Genomic DNA, 23,939 nt, shown 5'->3' on the forward strand with positions numbered 1-23,939 from the left:
TTGTTATCCTGAAACATTCCGTTAGTATTTCCGTTAGGGGAAAACATGTATAAATGTATAAATGTGGATAGTGGCTCAGTGGCAGAATTCTTGCCTGCCATGCCAGAGATCTGGGTTCGATTCCTGATGATTGCCCATCCAAAAACTCAAAAAAAAAATTAAACGTATAAATGCAACACCAGCTAAGTAAATGCAGAAAAGCAATAATTACTTTGGAACTATTTGAAAATGTTCTAAACTCTTATATCTAGAGACGTCCATTGTTTACATTTGTGGTATTTAATTTCAGGCTTTTCTTCTATGAAGGTTCCATAGAGATTTGTGGGGGGAGAGCTGGGCTGTCAGTACACACACACAAACACTATAAAATAGTAAGTACTTTTGTACTCGCCTTCATTTTCATTTAACATATACTATCAACTAATTCTCATAATGATGGCCATGCACTCCAAGCTGCCCACACTGACCAAACGGTGTATGCGTCTAAAGGGTCACTTAAAAGCAGCCAAACTGGAACATAATAATGATCCTCAAACCCCAAGTCGATGTTTTTCCATTATGCTGCTCTGCTTTCTGCTTCTCCTTTTACTGCCCCGGAGCCAAGTTTATTCCCTCGTTTTATGCAGTGGACTGTGGGCCTCTTCCCTGCATCCCCAGCGCTGCCCTACTGTTGACATCTCCTGGTCACCACTTCTCCACTGTGTTTTTTCAAAGACCTTTCATATCCATAACCATTTAATCATCAAGCACTATATAGAGAAGGCATCCAAAGTTATCTTTATTTTCCAGATGACAAAGCGATTAGCTAGGTAGAGTTCATGCAGCTCCTTATTTAGTATTCCTTAAAATGTTATCATTTAGACCCTACTACTATACCCACTTTAGAGATGAGGAGACTGAGACAGGGAGAAATGGAAAACCTACCTACCGCCACGATATTTGTAGTTTTCAGTACCAGGCTCTGATGCAGGGAGTTTGCTCGAGTCTGTGCTTTCAGCTACCACACCACAGAAATCATGAGTTGCCACCAGAACAGAGAAAAAGTTCCAGGTTTCAGAGATAAACATGTATAGCTATCTTTCTTCCTTACGTAAGCTTAGAACAAAGAGATCTTCAGACATTCAGAGAGAAAATGTCAAATGTATTTGTGACGCAATCTGGCTTCTAAGGAAAGTAGATTTACTAACATTTCGCCCTTAAATTTGTCAGGCTTTTCTGCCCAGGCACTGAGAAACACGCTGTTACAGACCTCCCCTACTCTACTGTCCGTCTGTACAAGGCAGAGTCCAAGAAGGGCTGTGGCAAGCCTGCCCCGGGCCCCAGGCCGAGATCACCGAAGGGATAACTGGGTCCTCACAACAGTGTAGAGAGAAGCCAAGGGGTTTACTCTGATAAGTCAGTTCTCTTCTCATCTCACAAAAGGGAGACAAATTGTCCCCTTTGGGAAGAGAAACCTGAAGAACCAGTTGGCCGGCTGATGTGGATGGTGGAGAGGGGCTCCTGGCGCAGGGCTGCACGGCACCATGTCCAGTGAAGTGCAGGAACCTCACATTCCCCGACTCATGACAGAATAGCCTTAAATATTTCCCCTACGTACACTTAGGAGCGCATCAGACAGTTGTTATAAGCTCTGCTTCAACCATTAAACACAATTTAGAAAGCTCAAGGGGAGAAGGAAAGCCCATTGTATTTATCTATATTTTTTATCTATATTTTTGATTACCACGTCCTTTCTGACACACCCAAACTCTTTCCATAGTTCCTTTCTGTTTAGAGCACTCCCTTCAGCTGTTATTTTAGGGTAGGTCTGCCGGTGACAAATTCTCTTAGTTTTTACTTCTCTGAAAATGTCTTGAAGGATATTTCCTTTATTCCTAAAGGATATTTCCACCCAGTGTGGAAGGCTGACAGTTCTCCTCTTTCAGCATTTGGGATGGACGTGTCGTTTGCTTCTGGCCTCCACAGTTTCTGAGGAGAATCTGCTGAGATTCAAATTACTTTGTCAGACAGGTAAGGTGTCATTTTTCTCTGGTTGCTTTCAAAATTTTTTAAATCTTTAGTTTTCAGAAGTTTAATGATGAAGTGTCTTCACCTGGATTTCTTTGGGTTTATACCACTCGGGGCCCACCTCAGCTTCTTGAACCTGTAAACTGATGTCTCTTGACAAATCTGGAATATTTTAGGCCATTATTTTGCCAAGTACTTTTTCATCTCCTACTGTCTTTCTCCTCTCCTAGACTCCAGTGACACAAATGCTATATCTTTTGCTGTAGTCTCACAAGTCCCTGAGGCGCTGTTCATTTTTTTTCCAGTTTATTTTCTCCCTGATGTTAATATTGAGTAATTTCTATTGTCCTATCTTCAAGTTCACTGATTCTTTTTTCTGTCCCCTCCATTCAGCTGTTGCATCCATCCAATCAGGGTTTTTTATTGCATTTATTGTGTTTTTCATTCTAAAATCTTCATCTGGTTCTTTTTCGTATCCTCTGTTTCTTTTCTGAGACTTTCTATGCTTTGCTGAAGCTTTCTATTTTTCATTTTGTTTCAACCATGCTCATAACTTCCCATGAACTTTTTTGGTTTTGTTATGGCTTCTTTCAAATGTTTGTCAGATAATTCTAACAGCCCTGTCATAACGGTGCTGGCTTCTGTTGATTGCCTTTTTTCACCAGAGATCTTCCTCGTTCTTAGCATACCAATTTTCTGTTGCAACCTGGATGTTCTTGTGCCATGAGACTCTGGAATTTAAACCTTTTTCTGTGGCATTTGACTGCAGGACAATGTCTGAAAGTTTTCTGTCCTACTAGACTTACTCTTTCCTGGTCCTCTGACTTAAGAGAGCAGGTTTTTGTTTGTCTGTTGGCATTTATTTGGACAGCTGGCCTCATCAACCCCAAATCCGGGGTACACATGAGGCAAAAAAGAAAACCCCAAAACTTACCACCATGTGCATATCAGGGAGTGGTTACCTAATATGAACAGACTTGCTAACGAGGTTGAACTTAAATGTACAGGAATGGTAGAGGTGGTTCGTCAGTGGGATTATGAGCGACAGTGCCATGTGGAAGGCGAGTATGATTGAAAGGGGTTGTTTCAAGCCGTGCACCTCCCGATTAGCACTACAGATATAAATAAGTTCTTGCATGAGCTACTGCAAAGGCACAAAGAGTTCATTGCAGAGGACTGTACGGGGAGCGGCCCGGGACCTGCTGTCGCCGTATGGAACAGAGCGGCCTCAGTAGTCCCACAGCCATACTGGGGCAAATAGTGGGGGGATGGGGGCGGTATGAGGTAAGGGAAGTTTTGGGTTTTCTCTTTGATGCAGGTATGTCTATCTGTTATTTTTCTGTTGGGAGCGATGAAAATTGTGTAAAATTGAGAATGATGATGATTGAACACTGAGCGAGGGGCTGTGAGACACTGATTGCTTGTACTGGACAGAATAAACGTTATGTGAGCATACATCTGCAGATTCAAAACAAACAAAGATTCAGGTGCTAGAGAAAATGTGGAGAGAGAGGAGTACGAATTACAAAAAAAAGTCATCTCTGCACCTGTTTTCTCAGATTAATTTTGGTGCCAACCATTGCAGTTCCTGGAGAGCAGGCTGAGGTGGGGACTCAGTCGGAAGGTTTATGGGGCATCCTCTCAGTATCAATTCTCACGGGGCAAAGGGGAAGGGCAGCATCCAGCGGGGAAACACTGGACTGCAGGGCAAACACGAAAGGGCATCAGCCTAGCTCACAGGGGTCTCTGCAGCTGCGATGGCCCCTCTCCCGAGCTGAGACCACCGCACGGGGTCTTCACACCCTCACCAACCAGGAACTGGACAGAGGCTGCTCCTGGGAAGGACATGCAGCTTTGACCCGAGGCAATTCTTGGGGAGGGATGACAGCCGGGGCCCATCAGGTGACAGACTTGCAAGCATCGGGGAGGAAAACCCTCTGCCCCGCAGACACGGGGTGTCTGGAAACACAGCGTTGGTGATAATCATAGTGAGAAAGAGGAGGGAGAGAAAACGTGTTGTCACGCAGGACAGAATTTAAAAACCGCCACAGCAGTTCCTGATGCTGCAGAACACATTTTATTGGAAACAGTGGCACATCTGGTTCTGAAGCTGAGGAATCTAGAGTTGAGGGAAACCTGTCTTCAGAGGGTAGGGCCTTCCCCTGGAACCACGGCCTGGGTTTCCTGAGGACAGGCAGTAAGGAGGGCTTCCAGCAGGCCCAGGGCAGAGGGAGGGCTGCCCACAGAGACACCCTTCCCTTCAGGTTGGTAAGGTGCTTTCTCACGCGACGTGGGGCTTCCAGGGGAGAAGGACAGGTGGGGAGAGTCAGGGTTGAAGACTGATCCTAAAGGAGGTGGACACTGACACGGTATGTTTGTCTCCAGGAGTCCAGATGGTAGGACTGCCATTCTCCTTCCAGGTGGGCCGAGCCTGGGGGCCAGGCGGTCCCGGGATGGCCTTCTCCCAGATCCTGGGGCCCGTGTTCCTCCTGGTGGTGATGCACTGTTAAATGCGTGACAGTGTCATGGGGCTTGGGGATCCCCAGCTTTGGCTCTTCGCCCCACTCTCCCACATGGAGACCCATCGGGATGAAGAGCGGTGCGCTGCCCGCTGGAAACCATGGCCGTGTGCGGGGGTTAGTCGAGTGCAGGCCGTTTAGAAAGCCAGGGGTGTGTGAAGATGGATCTGCTTTCAATGATTCTTCAAGTAAGACGCAGAACGGCTCCTCTCCAGCTCGGGGCCCTCCTGTGTGGCCGAGGACGGCTTCAGGTACTCCAGAAGGTCAAGCCTGACGGTGCTGACCGGAGCCCGGTGGTGCCAGCGCAGGACAGGGACGCCGTCGGGCCCCACCAGGAACTTCTCAAAGTTCCAGCGGATGTCGTGGACCTTCAGGGGCTCCCACGAGATAGACGTGGGTGAGCCCAAGACCTCGGAGGGGTGAGGGCAGGAGTGCTGGGGCGGGAGGGAGCAGGAGAGACAGCGGCATCAGGATGGCCCAGGCCGGCCGGGCTGCTTCCGGCCACAGGCGGACCCTTCTCTCCCACACTTCCACAGCTCTTCCTCAACGCCTTACATTCCCTGAGCCACCACCAGGCCAACGGCTAAGAAACCCACAGAAGACAGGATGGCAAAAGTCTGTTCCCTCTCTCCATTTCTCCCCATGTCCTCATCACAAAATCACACCACGACGGGCAAGACAGGTCACCTCTTTGGCTTTAGTTTCCTTATCTGCATGAACGGCTCACGTCAGAACATAATTTACCAGGTCTTGAGGCTCAATGGGCCATTGCCATTTCAATAAATATATTTTGGGACCAAAATAGAGTCACCAATATTTTGTTTCGACAAATAAGAAAAAAATTAAAATATCATTATTTAATCATTTAATTTTAAAAAAGATCATTACAAGAATAAATTGCCTATAGGTCATAATCTCAGAAGATAGGGAACCCTGTAAGTTAGATAAATTGAGTTTATGAAATTCTTGTTACAATGTCCTGTTTTCCTCAATTTACTGCAGAAGCATGCAAATCTCAGAGTCCAGCATTTAGGAAAAAACCACTCTGGTGACCTCACAGCCCTTTCTGCTCTGACACTCTCTCTATCTAAAAGTTTTTTGTCATAAAAGGCACTTACTATATTGTATTAACCCTGTTGATTTCTATGCCTTCCTCTCCTGTATGAACGCCTTAAGAGTAGGGAATGTGTCTTATTCACCCTTATACCCTTAATGTTTAACAAACTGCCTTGTAGACAGCAGGAACTCAATAAATGTATCTTAAGTGTCTGTCTGTCAGTCAGCAGGATGGGTGATCTCAGTGAAAACTGCCACTCCCACACACAAAGCCAGAGCCCCAAGGGTACCAACACATTAACTCCAAATTTCTTTGCTGATCCATTGATCTCCTTCTGAGTCCAATTCCACCTCTAAGCACCAGCCCTTGCTGCATTTCCACAATACCAACCCAAAGCCGGGAATATTAGGGAGGAGGAGGCTTATGCCAGCACTTTGCTTACCTTCAAGAAAGTGAAGACTTTCTGTTCTTTTTCACCATTCACATCCCCTTTCTCAAAAAGCTGGAAACTAGGTACATACCCGTTCCCTGGACGCACATGCCTGCAATGGGCCATAATGTTCTCAGGAAGCTCCAGAGTATGGGAGAATAAGTTATGATGGGACAGTGGGACTTGACGTCACGGGGAAGGGTAGAAAGACGTAGAGATTTGGTAGATGGGGTGAAGGGAGGTCGTAGATGGGGAGGTAGTAGAGGGAGCTAGCCCATATTTTGACTTTGGACTCCTTGGTAGAGTTTCTTTTTCTCTATTTCTGTCCTGGTCCCTGCCCCACTGTTTCTGCTCCGGCTGCTTCTGGGGAGAGTCCCTGGATGGTGCCGAGGCCTCCTCAAGGCTGGCCACAGTGACACAGCTGAGCCACGGACCCCCATCCACCCAGGAAGCTCTCAGGGTGCAGGAGCTCCTTACAGGGTTCCAAACAGGCACTCACTTCAGTCCGGAAAGGATCTCCGAGTTCTCGCCTGGTTCTTGCTTCCCAAACTGGTTGCAGGGAAAGCCCAAAACAACCAGGCCGAAGGGCTTCAGCTCCTCCTGAAGTGCGTTCAGTTCTGCGGGCAGACAAGGACAGCACGGCGGCCTGCTAGAGCCCCGCCTTGTGCAGGCCCACCTTTCATTAAAAACTGCTCTTAGAAAGCAAGGATTATGACAGCGATCACTGGAGTTACCCACTCTCCATCTGAGGAAACAGAGGGTCCAGGGAGGAAAAATTCTCTAAACCAGAGCGACTGTTAGTGGCAGGACTGAGGTTAGCTCCCAGAGCCCCTGACACACATCCAAGTGCTGTTTCTTAAAATCCCAGTCCTGCAGCACAAACAGGGAAACTCATGTCCCACTCCAGAGACTCTTCTGATTCTGTTCCTCTGAAATGGGCCCCTGACATCTTCATTTCTTAAAAGCCCACCAAGTGTTTTTTACGCAAAGCCAGATTTGGACATCACTCACTAGTTTGCGTTTCCTCACTAGTGTGTTAATTGGGCAGAATGAGTCCTTGCCGAGGTAAAGGCAAGAACAATGCGTGTGGAGAAGGCCGGCTCGCGCCGATGGACGGGGAGAAACCTCACACACACGCAGATCCAGGGAAATTCCAGGCTGAGCTCCAAGACCTTCAGTACTGCTCTGGGTGTTAGAGAATATGCGTCCTAAAATCCTCATCGGTATGCAAGGAGCAGAAGTACCAACTTCGTCCTTCCCCTGCCAGGACGTTTCCCAGCCCATGTTCTCGGGCTTTTATGGTCAGCAGACTTAGCATCTTCTGGGGTAGATGCTTTCCATCCTGCCCTCAGCCAGGCCCCTTCAGATTACGCTCTGCCAACTGGCATTTCTTCTTAGTCCTTTTCTTTCTTTTATTAATAGAGATCACTTTCCTGCTTCCACATGTCCCCATATCTCTCCCTTATGTCTTTAATCACTGTGGGTGATTACTTCCTCTAGGAAAGAGACTGGAAATTAGAAGTCTCTCAGTTCTTGGGCAACCCTTCCTCAGTTTCCTTATCTGTTATGCACAGTGTAGGAACTAAATACGTAGATTTTTAAGGTTCCTATCAATAGGCAAAATAAATTATGATCCAAAGGAATATTATTTAGCTTTACAAATGAGGGAGGAAATGGGCTGAACTCCAGAGTACTTTATTAATTAAAAGAAAACAAGTTGGCAAATACCACTTAAGGTATACAGACTAGGGGGAAAGCAGAAAAAGGAATCTACTTATTTATTTTGTAAACATGATAATACTGGTTGTCTGAAGGGAGAAGAAATACGTGGAAGGGAGACTTTTTACTCTAAACCTTTTTGTTCCTTTTGAATTTTGAGTATAACATAATTAAAAACACAAAATAAAGTTATCACTAGACCAAACATAAGAAGTGCACCGTCCCTGTTATATTCCACCCTGCTTCTCATTCGCTGACCACGGGCCCCCGGAGAGAGGAGCCAGGCTGCCCAGCAGCCGACCCCAGAAGCACCCCCTTGACAACACCTCACTTTGGACATTTCACGATGAGCACATAAATTCACCATTTCATGGTGTTTGCGGAAGCCATCGAGGCAAGTAAAATTGGGGGATAATTCCATATTTTCTGCATGATTTCCCTGTGAATCTGCAACCTCTCTAATAAAAATAAACAAACAAACAAAAACAATACAGATTTGCCTGTGGGCTGCAGTTTGCTGGCTCCTGATAAAGGGGAATGAAGTCAGGTGAATTGTACCTATTTTTATAGAATTCTGAGTCTCATGATGATTTAGAATATAATCCGATGGCTAACCTGGCACCAGGGGAACCTGGCTCTGAGCTCTTACCTGGGTACTGGGCCGTCAGGCCACAGTAGGTGGCCACGTTGACAAAGAGGACATGCTGGCCCGCGTATCGCCGGAACTGGACGTACCCCTGTCCGCTGAGGGCGCGGGCCCCGTACTCGTAGATGGTGCCTGTCACATCTCTGTAGCAAGGCATCTGCGGGACACCAGAAGAGACGGGCAGACCGCAGCATTAGTGACGACGCCTGGCATCTGCGTAAAGACTGACGCGTGCATCAACTGAGACTCAGAAAACAAGAGCTGTCCAAGGTGTCAATGGCAGGATCTTTTTTTTTTTAATATTTTTATTGAGAAATATCCCCACACATACAGTCCACACATGATGTACAATCAGCAGCTCACAATGTCATCACCATGATATTGAGTTTGAGATATTGAGAGTTGTGTTTCCATCACCACGATCATTTTAAGAGCATTTGCATCACTCCAGAGAGAGAAATTTAAAAAAAAGAAAAAACTCATGCATCTCACACCCTTTACCCCTCCCTCTCATTAACTCATAGTATTTCAATCTACCCAATCTTCACCCTTTATCCCCCCTATTATTTATTTCATATCCTTTTTTTTTTTAACTCATCCATCCATACCCTGGATAAAAGGAGCACCAGATACAAGGTTTTCACAATTTCACGATCACGTTGTAAAAGTTATATCATTATATAATCTTCAAGAATCAAGACTAGTGGAAAACACAGCTCAATAGCTTCAGGCTATTCCCTCCAGCCACTCCAATATACCATAAACTAAAAAAGGACATCTATATAGTGCATAAGAATAACCTCCAGGATAACCTATTGACTCTGTTTCATATCTCTCAGCCACTGACACTTTATTTTGTCTCATTTCTTTCTTCCCCCTTTTGGTCAAGAAGACTTTCTCAGTCTTCTTGAGATTTGCTGGATCCCGGCTCATCCTGGGAGTCCCGTCCCACGTTGCCAGGGAGATTCATTCCGCTGGGAGCAGTGACAGGATCTTAATTTAGGTCTTCTGACTTGAAATCCAAAGGTATTTTGAGTAACACGCAAATCAACTCTCTCTTCCTACTATTCCTACAAGACGTCCTGGCATAAGTTAAAGTCTAGAAAACGTTTGGATGAATGGAAGAGAACAGAGATTCACGAGCTGGGATGGAGGACCTGCAAGGAAGTGGTACCGAAGAGAAAAGGAAACAGCCTCTAAGAACATCTGTGGAAATGAGGTACTCTTTGGCTCTGGAAGCAATGCATTTTGTTTGGATTCTTCCAGAAGAGGGCAGGTTTTAAATTGCCTAAGTATTTCAGGATGACCTATTTTACTTTAATTTCCTTAGTCTTTCTGATTTCTCACCCACTCTCTAATGCAGTGGAGTAGAAAGAGCTCTGACCAGGGAATCAGAAGTCAGCTCTATTATTAAATTCTTTTATGAACCTGGGAAAGTCTCAGTCCTGACCTCCAATCTCCCCGTCAGTACAATGGAAATATTGGTCTAGATTTCTTAGAGTCCCCAAATGGCGTTCCACATTAAACACTGTGAAAGCTAATATAATCTCCACCTTGAATAGTTTTCTCTTTGCTGCCACTCCCTGACTTTGTGATGACCATGACTGTGAAACCCTAACTTTTTGTAGCTCCCAAAGGAGAAGATGGAAAGCCCTGAAGTCTCTCTGCAAGGAAAGCACTAAAACCTGCCTGCAAGCATCCAGCTTATCACACGCCCGCCTCCCCACCCCACTGCCCTCCAGATGTCCAATATCCACCTTCACTGCCATCTTCACCTTTCCCATCCCTCCTCAAATCTCTTAGACATATTCAAAGAGGTCTGCATAGCAAGTAAGTTCTACATGAGATTCGCATTGCGCGCTTGTGTGTTAAACTCCTCTGTAAGACAGGGCTGATCTTAGGAGGAGTTTAACCTCTCCCCATGCAGCGTCCACACAGACTCCAGGTGTGCTCACTCCACAGGGCTTGCCAGCACCTCCAGACCCCTTCCCTAAACTAGGGAAGCAGCTAGAGCCCTCATGGACTCCATGGGGCATAAGACAGGGGCATGGAAAGGAAGCTGCACATTTAAACCAGTGAGAAAGGCAGGAAGGGACTCACTAGAAAGAGGAGGGAAGGACATTATCTTCTAGTAAGGAATGTCCAGACTTATAGACTTAAACTTGGATTAAACTAGACACCCTGAAACTCAATGGACTAGAAAGGATCTTAGTCCAACACCCTTTGCCCTCACCCAGAGAAGGAGTGATGCAAAACAAATAAAATGAAACTTTTTCCAATTTTATAAGCCCAGTAATTCTATCATGAGCAAGAAACCAGGTTGTAGCTACTCCCTCCCTAGTCTTGAGGAGACAGGTATTTTCTCCTCAGGTTTTAGCACTTTTCCCTAAATGCATACACAAATCTGTGCAGCAGCAAAACCGATACATGTATAAAGAGAATATTCTGTAAAACATCCATTTCTAGCTCCATCATGCCTGGTTTCAAGCTAAACATTAGTAAACATTTGACCTTTTTGCTAACGCAATGAAAGTCACTGAAAACCATCTTGGGAACCAGGATGTGGGTCTTGAAGGAACTCTGGGCTTGAAGACCACTTTCACTCGGCTTGCTCCTGCTATTCATCGCTGTGCGGGTTACTGAGCTGCGTGTGCTACCACTCAAATGCCGCACACCGTATTAAGCAGCTCTGGGTGACAACAGAACACATCAAGTCTTAAAACAGAAGGCCACATGAGGTCATCTAGTCCATTTCAGAGAGGGGGCAGCTCTTTCCAGGGCTGACTTCTATAGAACACGTTGTATGCTCAATCACAGTTGCTCACAAACCCTGAGACAGACTCTGTTACCTGCAAACGCACAAGGAGAAAGCAAAGGCTAACAGAGGTGCAGTGCCTTGTCCAGGGCCAAAAGTGGAGAAGGACACACCTCTCACGGGTGTGAGAAGGACAGTAAGTCTGGCCAGCGCCTCAGGACTCCCTTTGCCTCCAGGTCATCTAGCTCGCCTGTCCTTCCCGGCACTGCCCTTCCTGCGGAAACACGGGCTTTAGAAACTAGGCGACTGTGCCTCAGTTTGGGAACAGAACCCAGGCCAGAATCTAAGACCCAGGCACCCAATCCAGCTGTTTTAAGGCTCTGGCTATTTCCATGTATTTTTTTGTTTCTGTGATAACTCTAAATTCATCCATCCCTAAACTTCCACGTTAGTCTCCTCCTCTTCAGGAATCTTCCTCCGAGCAGTGTCTTCGCAAGCTCAGCCCGGCCAGCTGGAGGCCGCAGCTCCAGCCCCAGCCCCGCCGCGGACACTGCTGATTCGAGGGGTCTCCAGGAGACCCCCGGGGGTGGGGGCTGCCACGGCTCTCCCCTCCGGGTGCACTTCTAGGGATGCTCGCTTATAAGGGTGAAGAAGATTCAGGGAGGGGAGAAGAAAGGGTTAGGGTTCCCCTGCAAGGAAGACAGCAGCGGCTAGAGTCTCCCAAGAGAACGGGGTGGGGGGTGGGGGGCGCAGCTGGAAGCAGCGCGGAGGGTAAGTCCAGGTTCTGCCGCACTTCCCGCTCTCTGGCGGGCGCTCACCTTCAGCGGTTCATCTGCGGGGTTTGGCTGCGCGAAGCCGATTAGTAAAAGGGGGAAGAGACAGGAGGCGCTTCCGGCCATGCTGGGGTCTGCAGCTCCCCGCTGTCGGTCCTCGCGCGCCTCCTGGCCTTTTGACTCCTGGGAGGTCTGCCGGGCCGCGCTGGCCAATGGGCCGCCGGCAGGGCTCGGGGCCGGGGGTGGGGTGGGGGTGTGTGAGCGCCGCAGGTCAGACCACATCCGTGCCCCCGCCACCCACGCCGGCCCTGCAGCGCTCGGCGCTCCGGGCAAGCCCTCACAGTGCGCCCAGACGCGCGAACCGCGCCTCGCAGACGCGCCCCAGGGTCGCCGCGGGACCTTCCTAACACGGTTATTTGGGCTTTTAAAAAATCAGAGGGTCCCCTAGGATGTCTCCGAGAGAGTCGGGAGGAGACGGGCCCTGACCAAGGAAGCATTTCCGCAGTCTGCATGAAGGGCGGCCGCCTGATGTGTTCACTGGACACCTGCTGGAAATGCTTTCAGGTGCTCTGAGCCACGTGAAAAGAGCCAGCCTTGAGGAACCGTGGGCGCCGGACAAAAACCAGATGGCCTCTGCGGCAGCACACGGTGTCCTCCCTCGCCAGCGATCAAAGAAACGTAAATAAGAAGACGCATTCTTTCTTATCAGATTGGCAAAGGTTAAAAGGAGTGCGGGCGCCCAGGTGGCTTTCAGCCTGGAATCCGAGGCTCTCGGGCACTGGTGGGGGCTGGGGGCGGGGGCGGGATACTAACACGCCAGCTTTCTGCAGGACCGTCAGCCACCCTGAGTCACGGAAACGACGCAGTCTCCTTGAAGAATAAAGGTGCTGCACCTGTCAACACGTGTCTGAGCCCCCTTCATTCAGCAGCAATTTCCAGCTGCTTAATTGTCTTGGGCAAAACTTTGCAGGAGACAAGTTGATAAATGCGGTCCGAAGTCCTAGAAATTGCTGAGTTTCTCACATAAGTAATACATTTAGTCCCTGCCAACCTCAGGGAGGTTGCCCAAGACACTTGTCCTTGAGTCTGAAGCTCAGTTTTGTTTTTTGGATCTCAATCAGGAAGGTCTGAATTAATCATACTCCTGAATTCATGAGTGTTTGTCTTTATAAGATCCTTCTTGTTTTATTTATTTTTCAGGCCCTTTGGAGAGGCCCTTCTCTCCCTATAGCATAATTAATATCTGAAATATACAAATTATTTGTAGTATCTAAAAATGTACATACTCCTTGTCAGATTATTAGCTCCTGGAAGTTTAAAAAATCACCTTTTTCCTCCATTTGGACCTCAGTTACAGAGAGTTAAGTTAAGCCCTTAAACGCATGGCACTTTATCATCATTTAGACTATGTAAGGATTCTTTCTTATATGTAGTTTTAAATTTACTTTCATCTTCAATCCAGTTCTATTTTCTTACCTCTCAAAGAGGAAAGGCAAGGAAACAAATATTACCCACAAGAAAGCTGACAACCTTTGTTAGGCTGCAACAAAGCATCTGGAAAAACTGTTGCCTATGATGACTCAGAAGGCAAAATAAGGGCGTAAGAGAGAGCGCTGGCATGGGTTGGTTGTTCCGGGTGTGCAGGCATTGAGAAAAGAGGCTGAACTCAGGAATTAACTGGGCTCTAACGAGATAACCATCTAAGAGGTGTTGAGAAAATATCTGGATTAGTAAAGAGACTGAGTTCTTCTTTCTTTTTTCTGAAGCCACTCCTGCTTCTCTCCCTCCTCCCAAAAGATTTGCACCACAGCCGAGCTTTACTGAACTCCTGTGTGAGTTGAAATGATAAATTCTTCCTCTCCATATCTCAGCTCCTTTCCAACCACACTCCCCACCTGCCCTGCCTCTTAGACACTGATGCAAAAAGCTGCCACCACCTCCTAAAACTGAAGTCATAGTGGGATTAATTCTTGCCACTGGTGGAGTCAGGTTGTTTGTGAGGTTTCTTGAAAAAAACAGAAGCTTTTTGTTATCTCAGATTTCTGATCTCTTCTTAGGTGCCTCTGATCTTGGAGGAGGAGCCCAAAACATGGCATCTGACCCGGTCACACAGCTCCCAAAAGCCCTAAAGGTTTTCTGCCTCAAGATACTTCCCACCCGCAGACGCTGATTCTCCTGTCTTCACTCTGTTCTTCTAAGAACTGTGACACCTCAAAGACACTATAATTCAATTCCCCAGTCCATCCCAGCGTGTGACTTTGAGCAAATTTCTCCCTGTGCCTCTGGTCTTTATCTCTGTAAATTTGGGAGAATAATAATATGAACTTCACATAGATAATTTTTGAAAAGGAGGTCCCTTATTTAATCTCTCAGTGCCTGATCTGGTCCAAGCTGAACAACTAATTTACCCAAAGGCATATGTTTACTGATGCCTTTGGGTAAATTACATACAACTCTTCCTTGTTGTTATAAATTCCTTACTTTCTTAGCCACTTTATCTTTGCTCATGATATAATAACTATCTGGAGATATAATAACTATCTGATATAATAAATATCTGAGCACCTCAATGTTCAGATCAAGCGACCTAAAAATCTGTCCCTTCCTAAGTCTCTGTGTTCCTTTGTTTCTATTTCCTTGGAGGGAAGAACTCAGTCTCTGAGAAAAGAAAATGCAGGAACTCGACTCAGCAGGGAACCGCATGGAAGGCGCTTCTGTCATTTAGTCTAGTTGTGTCACACATCCTTGGCTTCCTCCTGCTGCCTCCCCTTCACGCCTGCTGTCAGTGCCACATCATGCCAAATCCCTGTCCCTTCCTTTCTGGAAGTCTGAAGTGATCTCCCAGCTCCTGTTCTCTCTTCCCAGATCTTCGCTCCTCCCCTTCAATCCGTTCTTCCTCCACCCTCTGTCGCTGGAGCTGGCAAACACCTGACTGTGTCACTGCCCTGAGAAGAACCAAAGGTGTTAACAAGGTATTTGGTGTATTGTGGCATTAAATCCAGAATCTCCGCAGGGTACCCAAGACTGTCCTGCCATGAGCGCAGCCTCTGTCCCGTCTTTACTCTGTCGCGCCTCTCTGTGGTCCTCACGTCTCAGAGGAGCTGATGCCCTCCATTCCCCAAAACATACCTCTTCAGATCTAGATTCCTGACCTTGGATGTCACTTGTGCTGAGAACCTTTGGCTCTCATGTCCTCTGCCTCAGATTATCTTGAGTGTATGTGTACATGCCTGCTGAAAAGGGAGGGGATACAAGTTACCAAACAGTGTTTTAGGTAGAAATGTTTGTGTTCTGGGCCATAGATCAAGGGTGAAAAACCAGTCCAGGCCTGAACTAAACCAGCCATAAGACTGGTCACTTCCTGGTTTTAAAAGTCCTGCAATCACAAGCAGTTCATGAACTCAAACAGACCAAGGCAGGAAAAATCAATATGCCTCAACCACTGCTTTTTTTCTCTCTCTCTCCAAATCAGACTCCAATTTCTCCTTGAGATCAAATCCTCATGAGGTTGTGTTTCTTGTTGAGGGCCGCGTCAGCTGGTGAGTGGCAGTTTAGAGACAGAAATGAGTCAGCCTTTCAGACTTCCTGTCCTAGGCTCTATTAATGCCTTAATTCCACCTGAAATTCAACACAAACCTTCTTGTCTTTATCTCCTTTGATCAGAAGGAAACAGGTCCAGTTCTTGCTGGATGCCCTCCACCTCTTCAGCCCAGTTTCAGGCCACAGCCTCTGCAACCCCCCAGTTCTGATTTAGATATTTGTGTCCACCCTCTGACTTTACCTGATTATTTTCCCCGGCTGATTCAGATGCCCAGGACTTCCCTTACTCTGCGTGTGAGAGTGAACCCTAAGATCTACTCCCAAGTCTGCCGTTTTAAGTTAATAGCCTTCATTTTGGTATAAACTGTATAGTTTACAAACTTTCTTCACATCTGTAATCTCACTCAGCCTTCCCAATCACACGCATCACTGACTCGAATCTGCAAATAGATCAGTGAGGATCTGCCAGAGGAAGTGACTTAGCCAAGTCTCCTGATGCTAAAGACCTGGACAGTGAACTCAAGTTTTAATTTCAGATCACTTTTCTCTCCACACTTCAAGCTCCCTTAATTCCCTACAATGTCTGTGTTTGGAAATGGAGGGAAGTTCTAGAGCGATCACTGCCCTTTTGCATTCAGTGTCCATCCTCACGTGTTTCTAACCTTCTGACCGCCTTCCCCAGACGAGATGAGGTGTGGGCTGGCCTCTGGAGCAGGCTGGCTGGCCACGAGCCTGGGCCTCCGGTGAGGACTGGGCCCTGAGACTTCCCGAAGGGTGGCAACTGGTGCCAACCTGCTCGGGAAAAACCCCACGCACTGGAGGCTGGGGCGGCCAGGCGGAGAGAGGAGCCCGTGTGCCCTCTGGGCTGTGCACTCGCCCATTACTCCTGCCTTGTGGGCTGAGGGCTGATGGGGGGGGGGGTCTGTGTCCACGCATGGCCACAGGACTGGAGTGACCACAGTTCTCAAAACCAGACGCGCCTCCACCTGGAGCCTCCTGTGGGCTATAATTCAGACCCTCGGTGCTCCCAGGGACAGAATAAATACACCGCATCTCACCAACACACCCCAGAAACCATCAACAACTCAACAACAACACGGGACACTGGGAGTATTACTTCTCCACCAATTTATAAAAAGTGGGATGTGGGTCCGAAAATCACCAAGGTTCCTTTGAGGCTGACATTGTTAGCTTATTTTCTCAGCTTTTGGGAGATCCTGAATGCCTTTGGATCTGACTGACCAATTCTTACCCCTACATGATTGAGGACAAGATTAAAAATCAAGAAATCTTAGAAGTTTTGAGCTCAAATGTGTCTTTAGAGCATGGTTCACAGGCCCACAATAGCCTACATGGAAACCGAAGCTCAGTGAAGTGGAGACTGCCTCGTCCAAGTGAGGTTTGGGCGAGACGAGCCCACGACTCTGTCCCCCACACCCAGCTCTCCCCCTGCTGTAACCAGTACCAGCAAATCAACCAGATTGTTGATTTGGAACAACAATCCTGAGGCTGGGACAGGCCAGTTTCTCCTTTCCCACCCTACTCCCACTCAGCCTGTGACAGCTTATGAAAGACATCGGCCGATGGAAAACGCTGGGTCTCAATCTTGGAACTTCCCTGCAGCCCCTCCCGGGAAATCCCAGGGACAAAGCTGGCTTTCTTGGTGGCTAATATCAGTAGAGACAAGAAATATTTACTGATGAAGTGACACTTTGTTTGGAATTTGTTTCAAAATCATTAAGTCGGTGGTCATGGTAGGTAGGGGCAGGTTGGTAAAACTCTCTGTGTACACACATAAAGTGAGATCAACCATGAGTTGAGCTGATCGTGGGTCAAGTGTAATAAGTACACGAGGCTAATCACACTCTTCTTTCTACTCTTGTATATTTGAGGCTTTCCATATTAAAACAAGCTGAAGATACCTGTTGGGGGTAGGTTGGGGGGGGTCTTAAAATTGATAGAAAACGAATAGGACAGACCAGAAAATAAGTAAAGGAAAGGCCAATAGAGAGGGAAGGGAAAGGAAAATATGAAGAAAAAAGAAAGAATGGGGAATAATATTAGCATTCATTGAGTCCTTATTATATGCTAGGCATTTCCAGGAACAAAAATCTTACTTAACCTTTAACTTAAAAACAGTCATTATTAATTTGCTGTCATACAAAGAAGAAATTGATACACAGGAAAATTAAATAGCTTACCCAAAATCAAGTTCTTTGAGAAAGACCTTAAAGCTATCTAAATACTAAAGCCAAGCTTTTTCTGCTGTAGACAATGGAGAGGGAGAAAAGGAGAGAATAATGGGGTGAGGCACAGGGTAGAGAGGACAAGGGGCGAACCTGCCTTCTTAGGGTGTCGGCAGCCGGGAGGCTCCTGAACCTTCCAGTCAGGCATGTCTCTTCTGTGCCTGGCCCTGCCCAGCTTCTCATGAGTGTGCGTGTGTGTGCGTGAGCGTGTGTGAGCATGCGTGTGCGTATGTGAGTGTGTTGAAGTAAATTATTGCAGGTAGCGAATAGAGAAGAGATAAATGCGAATCTTGAGGGAATGATATGAGGTTAACCCTTTACAATAATAAAGCAGTGCTACTTAACACCTGCTTTGCTTCTTTCATAAGAAAGATAGATATTTAAATTGAAATAGGAAAGAAAAATACAGGAGTAGGAGGACATTTAGTCAGAACTGAGCGCTTGTAGAAGCGCAGGCACTTGTTCTGTGTGAACTGAGGACGTGAGCACAGGTCTGCACAGGGGTCACTGGGGGCCACATGTTTTCAGGGAACTTTCAGTCGCTCAGCACCGAGGAAAGCATCCTGCAGTTTAACTGGGTCAGTGTTTTCTAGTTTGTCCCAACCCAGAGGGAAAAGCTCCAAATTCAATAGCCTGAGGTGGGGGCGGTGGGGGGGTCTTATGTTAGACCGTCTTGCTGAGTGGACCCTGGGGTTTGACAGCAGACCCCACGGGGAGACTTAAATTCAGAAGGTCAGCTCCACCTGGAGAGACACAGGCCCTCACAAGAAGAAAAAAACGCATTACTAGGGTTCAGTTTCATTTCTGGATAAGTAGCCTGAGTGTCTTACCATTTGTCAGTTCTTAAGTGTGTTATGGAGGGAAATTAGACTTTAGACAGAAAAGGAAAAGGCAATGTGGCCGTGGAGGCAGAGATGGACGTGATGTAGCCGCAAACTAGGGAAGGCCAGCAGGGGCAGGAGAGCGGGAGGGCTCCCCGGAGCTTCACCCTGACTCGGTGGAGTCAGACTGGCTTTCATCTCCTGGCTGCAGAACTGTGGGACCCTAAGTTCCATTCTTTTAAGCTGCTAAATTGTGGCAATTTGTTATATTAAACATGGGCAATGAATACAGAGTTTGGTAGCTGGAAATGGGATGTGGCCATAACAAATACCTAAAAATTGTGATGTGATTTGAAATTGGATAATGGGTCGAGGCTGGAAGAATGTTGAAGCATGTGGTAGAAACAACCTAGGATGCCTTGAATCGACTGCTGTAGAAATGTGGGTGTTGAAGGCTCCGCTGAGGGCTCAGAAGCCAGTTTTCATATTACTGGAGGAAAGGCTCGTGGCTCCTTCCATGCACTGCTCCAGCCTCCAGCTTCTATAGTCAGATCTCAGCTGTCTTCTGTAATGCAATTCCCCTCCACCTTCCTTTCATAAGGAGCCCTGTGATTGCATTTAGAACCCACCCTAATAATCCAGTATCATCTTAATTTAACACATCTGTGAAACATTTGTCATTAACGTAACAATAAGTTGCAGGAAATGAGACCTGACATTTTGGGGTGGGGGTGGGGGTGGGGGTGGGGAATGGCCTCCTATAGAGAGGAAATAGCTTTAGTTTGGGATCAGGACAGATTTGAGCGCAAGTCCCATTTGACATATTTTACTAGGTCTGGATTTGGGATACATTATTTCCTTTTACTCTGCATGCATGTCCTGATGAGATGGGAACATTCCTGCCTCCCAGGGAGCGGCAAGGCTGAGCTTGGAAGCTTGGGGACAAAGACTGTGGAGGTGGATCTGATTCTGTGGTGGGATGAGTTGCTCTGCTCTCATGGACGCCATGGGCAGGGCTGTGCGCGGGCGCCGTGGGCCCTCCCATGGGCCTTAAGAAGAGAACAATGGACCTGCGCTCTCCCTAGGAAAGTACACCTTCTTCCTTACACGATGTCCCTTTTATCCAAGCACTACAGCCTGAACAGGGTGGGAGTTTGACAGTAATGACCGGGCTTCTGGCAGGACTGTGCTTCTGAGGCCGCCTGTGTAAAGTCGCAGGTCAGGGTCTCAGCCAGCCTGGGTTCTCCTCCAGCCACGGCCTCGCTATTGCAAGGAAGAGGTCATAATAGGCACCAGCATGGACAAAAGGTAACAAAAAAGGAAACTGCAGTGAAACCATCATTCGCCTCAAATTCCTAACAAGTCTAGTGATATAAAAAATTTCAAAAGGCAGAAAGTTTGATTTAAAGTCAAGTGAATTTATATTTTCAATTTTACTCTCATACTTGGCAAATTAGGGAAAATGTGCATCACCTACTTTATTCCAACACTGGCATTATAAAATTATTATAAGTCTGGAATTGGAGTCCAGCCCTCCTGAGATGTGCAGATCTTTCCTTCTGCAATCTCCAATCTTCTTCCTTCTTCAGAGAAGGAAGTCCCTGGCATCCCGAGAGGAGACTTCATGCACACAGGAGAATGGATTAAGTCAGGAGAATCCTTCGGCTGGAACCCACCGGTAGCCTGAATCTCTAAGTTGGGTTCAGAAAAGTGAAGAAGTTCTTTCATTCTGGAACTGCAATCATGCCTGTATCAAAGCAATAAAGGATCTTGTTTCCTTTTTGATCAAAAAGGTTGAGCATAAAAGAACCCTGAGGCGAGTGTGGGGTTAGGCGTAAGGCAATGGAAGAGCCTTGAAAGGAAATCAGAGAGAATTCAGTTTTTGTCTCTGAACTGAAATTCACTTCCATGTAGCCTTGTGCCCTCTTCTTAAGAATTCTGTCTATATTCTCTCAACTACTCCATGTTGATTGGGTCAAGGAGGCCATGGTTGACGCAAATCCATTTAAGTCTCCCATTCTTCCTGCTCCCCCTGGGCTGTTTGTGAAACGTGGCAGGACTGACCCAGGTTCAGCTGGAGACCTGGTCAAGCCTGCCAGGACCCTGATTTGTGACTTGGGCTGCAGAGAGTTACCTCTGAGCTATAAAAGTGTGTCTAATTATTTTGAATGAAAATATGTAACTTATGTATCAAAGAATCATTCAAGAATGGTCCCAAAGTACCGACCCAGGCTTGACCCAGAATATCAGGAATCACCACACGACATGTGGACTTTGGGTGATGGAGACAGTTCAGTCGGCCTGAAGCACATCTGTGAAGGGACATGCTGGACGTTAAACCTGGATTAGGCTGCAGTCCAGTCCAGAAAGACCCTGGATGCTCCGCATGAGCATTCCAATCTACAGCTCTGAGAGGGTGGGAGGCATCAGGTGTTTCAGCAGAAGAATGATCTCCACAAAACCCGTCTCCAGTCGGGTCACAGAGGCAACGTGTGGACGGCAGAAGGGCTGGAGAAGACCCTGACCTGAGAAGATAAACTAAGGATGAGAGCAATATTCCAGGAAGGAGCGAGCAGGAGGAGCGTGTAATGCCTTCAGGAGGCCAGAGACATGCGATGGCTGCTTGCATCCTCTTGCTCCGTGTTTGCTCCTTTGCCTTCACTTCTTATTTGAGGACACGAGGACTCAAGGTGCTCAGAAACAGGACACAGAAACATGGGGAATTGGGGTCTTAAGTCACTTAACCTACTGTTGAGTTCTATATCAAAGTATCTCCTTACCACTCAAAGGCTAGCTTTTTTTTTTAATTTTTATTGAGAAACATCCACACACGTACAGTCCAACCATATTATACAATCAATGACTCACAATATCATCACATAGTTGTGTGTTCATCACCATGATCACTTTTTAGAACATTTGCATCACTCCAGAAAAAAATTGCACACCCCACAGCCTTACCTCTCCCTCTCATTGACCCAGTATTTCAACCTACCCAATTTTTATCCTTTATCTCCCCCATTACTTATTTATTTATTTATTATCCTTACTTTTCTAAGTCATCCGTCCATACCCTGGATAAAATGAGCATCAGACACAACGTTTTCACACTCACATGGTCACATTGCAAAAATTATATTGTTACATAGTCTTCTTTAAGAATCAAGGCTGATGAGGACACACTGAAGAAACTGCATTTCCGGAGAAAGACACATCAAACAAGACTGAAAATGGACACTTCAAAGGGATTCATGACAGACCTGTGGATGGAGTCCACTGGTAGCCAGACAGACACAGAGGTCCCTGGGAATCCCCAGCAGCATGCTTTAATCCACATGGGTGATCCCAGCATGAAAATGATACCACAAGAACAAGTGGCTCACAGCTTTTCATCTCATATTTCGGGGTCTCCGATGAACAGAATCGCCCCAGAGAATCCCCAGCCTGACCCTTTTGTCAACATGGGTGATTCCAACATGAACTCAATACCACAGCATCCAGCCAATCCCATATCCCGGATGAACAGAGTGCCCACTGACATGCCCCAGCCAGGTCCTTTCATCAATATGCGTAAATCCAGCACGGACTTGGCACCTCAGCGTCAACCCAATTCCTCAATATGCAGGAAGCATCATGATCGTACCTTATTCTCCCACAAACAGCATGAAGAATTGGAAACTCTATTCAGACAGACCATGTTTCCAGATAAAAATGCCCAGAAGGAACTGGCTTTGAAACTCAACATAGAGGAGTCAAGAGTGAAGATTTGGTTCAGGAACCGGTGATTCAAATGGAGGAAGCAGCAGCAGCAACAATGGCAACCACTAGAGAAACAAAGACAGATCCTTCCAGCCAAGGAAAATGTGCCCACCTCATACAGAGCAGACACCAATCCTTATTCTTTTTTTCCTGTGGTTTCCAATTACTACAGCTTCCTTCCACCACAGCCATTAGGTACTTCAGATTTGGCATGGGACTCTGCCTTCACTAATCCCACAAGTGGCACCCAAATGCAAGATCCACAGCTGGAAATGCTTGTGGCCTCAGTTCCTGCTTTGTATTCTGATGCTTATGATATATCCCAAATTGTGGAATTGTACAGTTTTCCTGATGAGGATGAGCTTTCCAGCTCTTCCTTCAGCTGTCTCTATCAGTATCTTTCACCCAAAAGACCTCAGCCAGAAGAACAGGATAACACTTTCAGCAACTTTGCTGGTCCAGCTGTAGGTCTATCTCCAGAGCAAACCTGGTTTGGTGGGACAAGCCAAGGCTTTGAGGCCTACCCTATAAGATATAGCTTGGAATTTGAGAACCCCTCCAGGATGGCAGACCATGGATTTCTATGTCAGGGTACTAGTAAATATCAGCCCTAATAGAAGTAGGATCTTCCCAGCCTTTGCACATACTTCTCTTCTCTCTTTGACCTACATTTTTTTTTTTTTTTGCATGAGCAGACACCAGGAATCTAACCTCGGTCTTCATCATGGCAGGTGAGAACTCTGCCTGCTGAGTCACCATGGCCCACCTCTCTGGTCTACTTTTAACTCAGATATCTGAATTAGTGTCACTATGATTATCTTGGAAATATTGTAGGTACTAGAGCTTTTCCAACTATAGCTCTTCACCACAAAATCAGTCCTCAGTACTCTCCTTGGAGAAAGGCCTTCCTGGTCCCCCAGGTGGCCAATGGTCTTGCCCATGTTTGGGATTTTGGCCATTCTAATAGACGTATAGTGGTATCTCATTGTTGTTTTAATTTGCAATTACCTAATGACAAATGATGTTGATAATCTTTTCGTATGCTTATTTTCCATCTGCATACCTTAATTGGTGACCTGTCCAGATCTTTTGCCCATTTCTAAGATTTGGCTGGTCGTTTTTCTTATTGTTTAGCTTTCAGAGTTCTATGTATATTTCAGATATATATTTTGCAAATATTTTCTCTAATTCTTTGACTTCTCTTTTCATTCTAATAACAGTCTTTTGCAAATTAAAAAAAAAGAATCAAGGCTACTGGAATACAACAGTTTCCGTAACTTCCCTCCAGCCTCTCCAATACACCATAAGCTAAAAAGGGATCTCTATATAATACATAAGAATAACCTCCAGGATAACCTCTCAACTCTGCTTGAAATCTCTTAGCCACTGACACTTTTTTTTGTCTCACTTCTCTCCTCCCCTTTTGGTCAAGAAGTCTTTCTCAATCCCATGATGCCAGGTGCAGGCTCATCCTGGAAGTTCTGTCCCACATTGCCAGGGAGATTTACATCCCTGGGAGTCATGTCCTACATAGGGGAGAGGGCAGTGAGTTCACTGACTGAGTCGGCTTAGAGAGAAAGGCCATATCTCAGCAACAAAATAGGTTCTCTAGGGGTGACTCTTGGGCATAATTATAAGCGGGCTTAGCTTCTCCTTTGCAAGAATAA

General features: G+C 46.5%; 2 protein-coding genes across 2 annotated transcripts; one reads left to right on the plus strand and one right to left on the minus strand.

Moving 5' to 3' along the window:
- Positions 1–618: 618 nt before the first annotated feature.
- On the minus strand, positions 619–12,188 carry LOC143683427 (epididymal secretory glutathione peroxidase-like). The gene is made up of 6 exons (XM_077159458.1): positions 11,952–12,188; positions 8,382–8,535; positions 6,513–6,630; positions 6,026–6,125; positions 4,770–4,960; positions 619–667 (listed from the first exon to the last, which is right to left on the minus strand). The coding sequence occupies exons 1-6, from the start codon at positions 12,186–12,188 to the stop codon at positions 619–621; spliced, it is 849 nt and encodes a 282-aa protein (XP_077015573.1).
- A 9,738-nt stretch (positions 12,189–21,926) lies between these two features.
- Positions 21,927–22,886, plus strand: LOC143683428 (arginine-fifty homeobox-like). Its single transcript, XM_077159460.1, is given in 1 exon segment — positions 21,927–22,886. A coding segment is annotated over 1 exon segment (960 nt).
- The last annotated feature ends 1,053 nt before the right edge of the window (positions 22,887–23,939 follow it).

The sequence above is a fragment of the Tamandua tetradactyla genome, chromosome 5, assembly GCF_023851605.1.
Source record: "Tamandua tetradactyla isolate mTamTet1 chromosome 5, mTamTet1.pri, whole genome shotgun sequence".
Taxonomy (NCBI): Eukaryota; Metazoa; Chordata; class Mammalia; order Pilosa; family Myrmecophagidae; genus Tamandua; species Tamandua tetradactyla.

Bases quoted from the DNA above. Each gene is read 5' to 3' on its own strand.
- LOC143683427 (XM_077159458.1), bottom strand. From the start codon at position 12,188: ATGTGGTCTGACCTGCGGCGCTCACACACCCCCACCCCACCCCCGGCC. The intron at 8,536-11,951 runs GTGAGCGCCCGC...GGTGTCCCGCAG, and splicing joins CCGCAGATGAACCGCTGAAG to ATGCCTTGCTACAGAGATGT. The intron at 6,631-8,381 runs GTAAGAGCTCAG...GTCTGCCCGCAG, and splicing joins CCTGACGGCCCAGTACCCAG to AACTGAACGCACTTCAGGAG.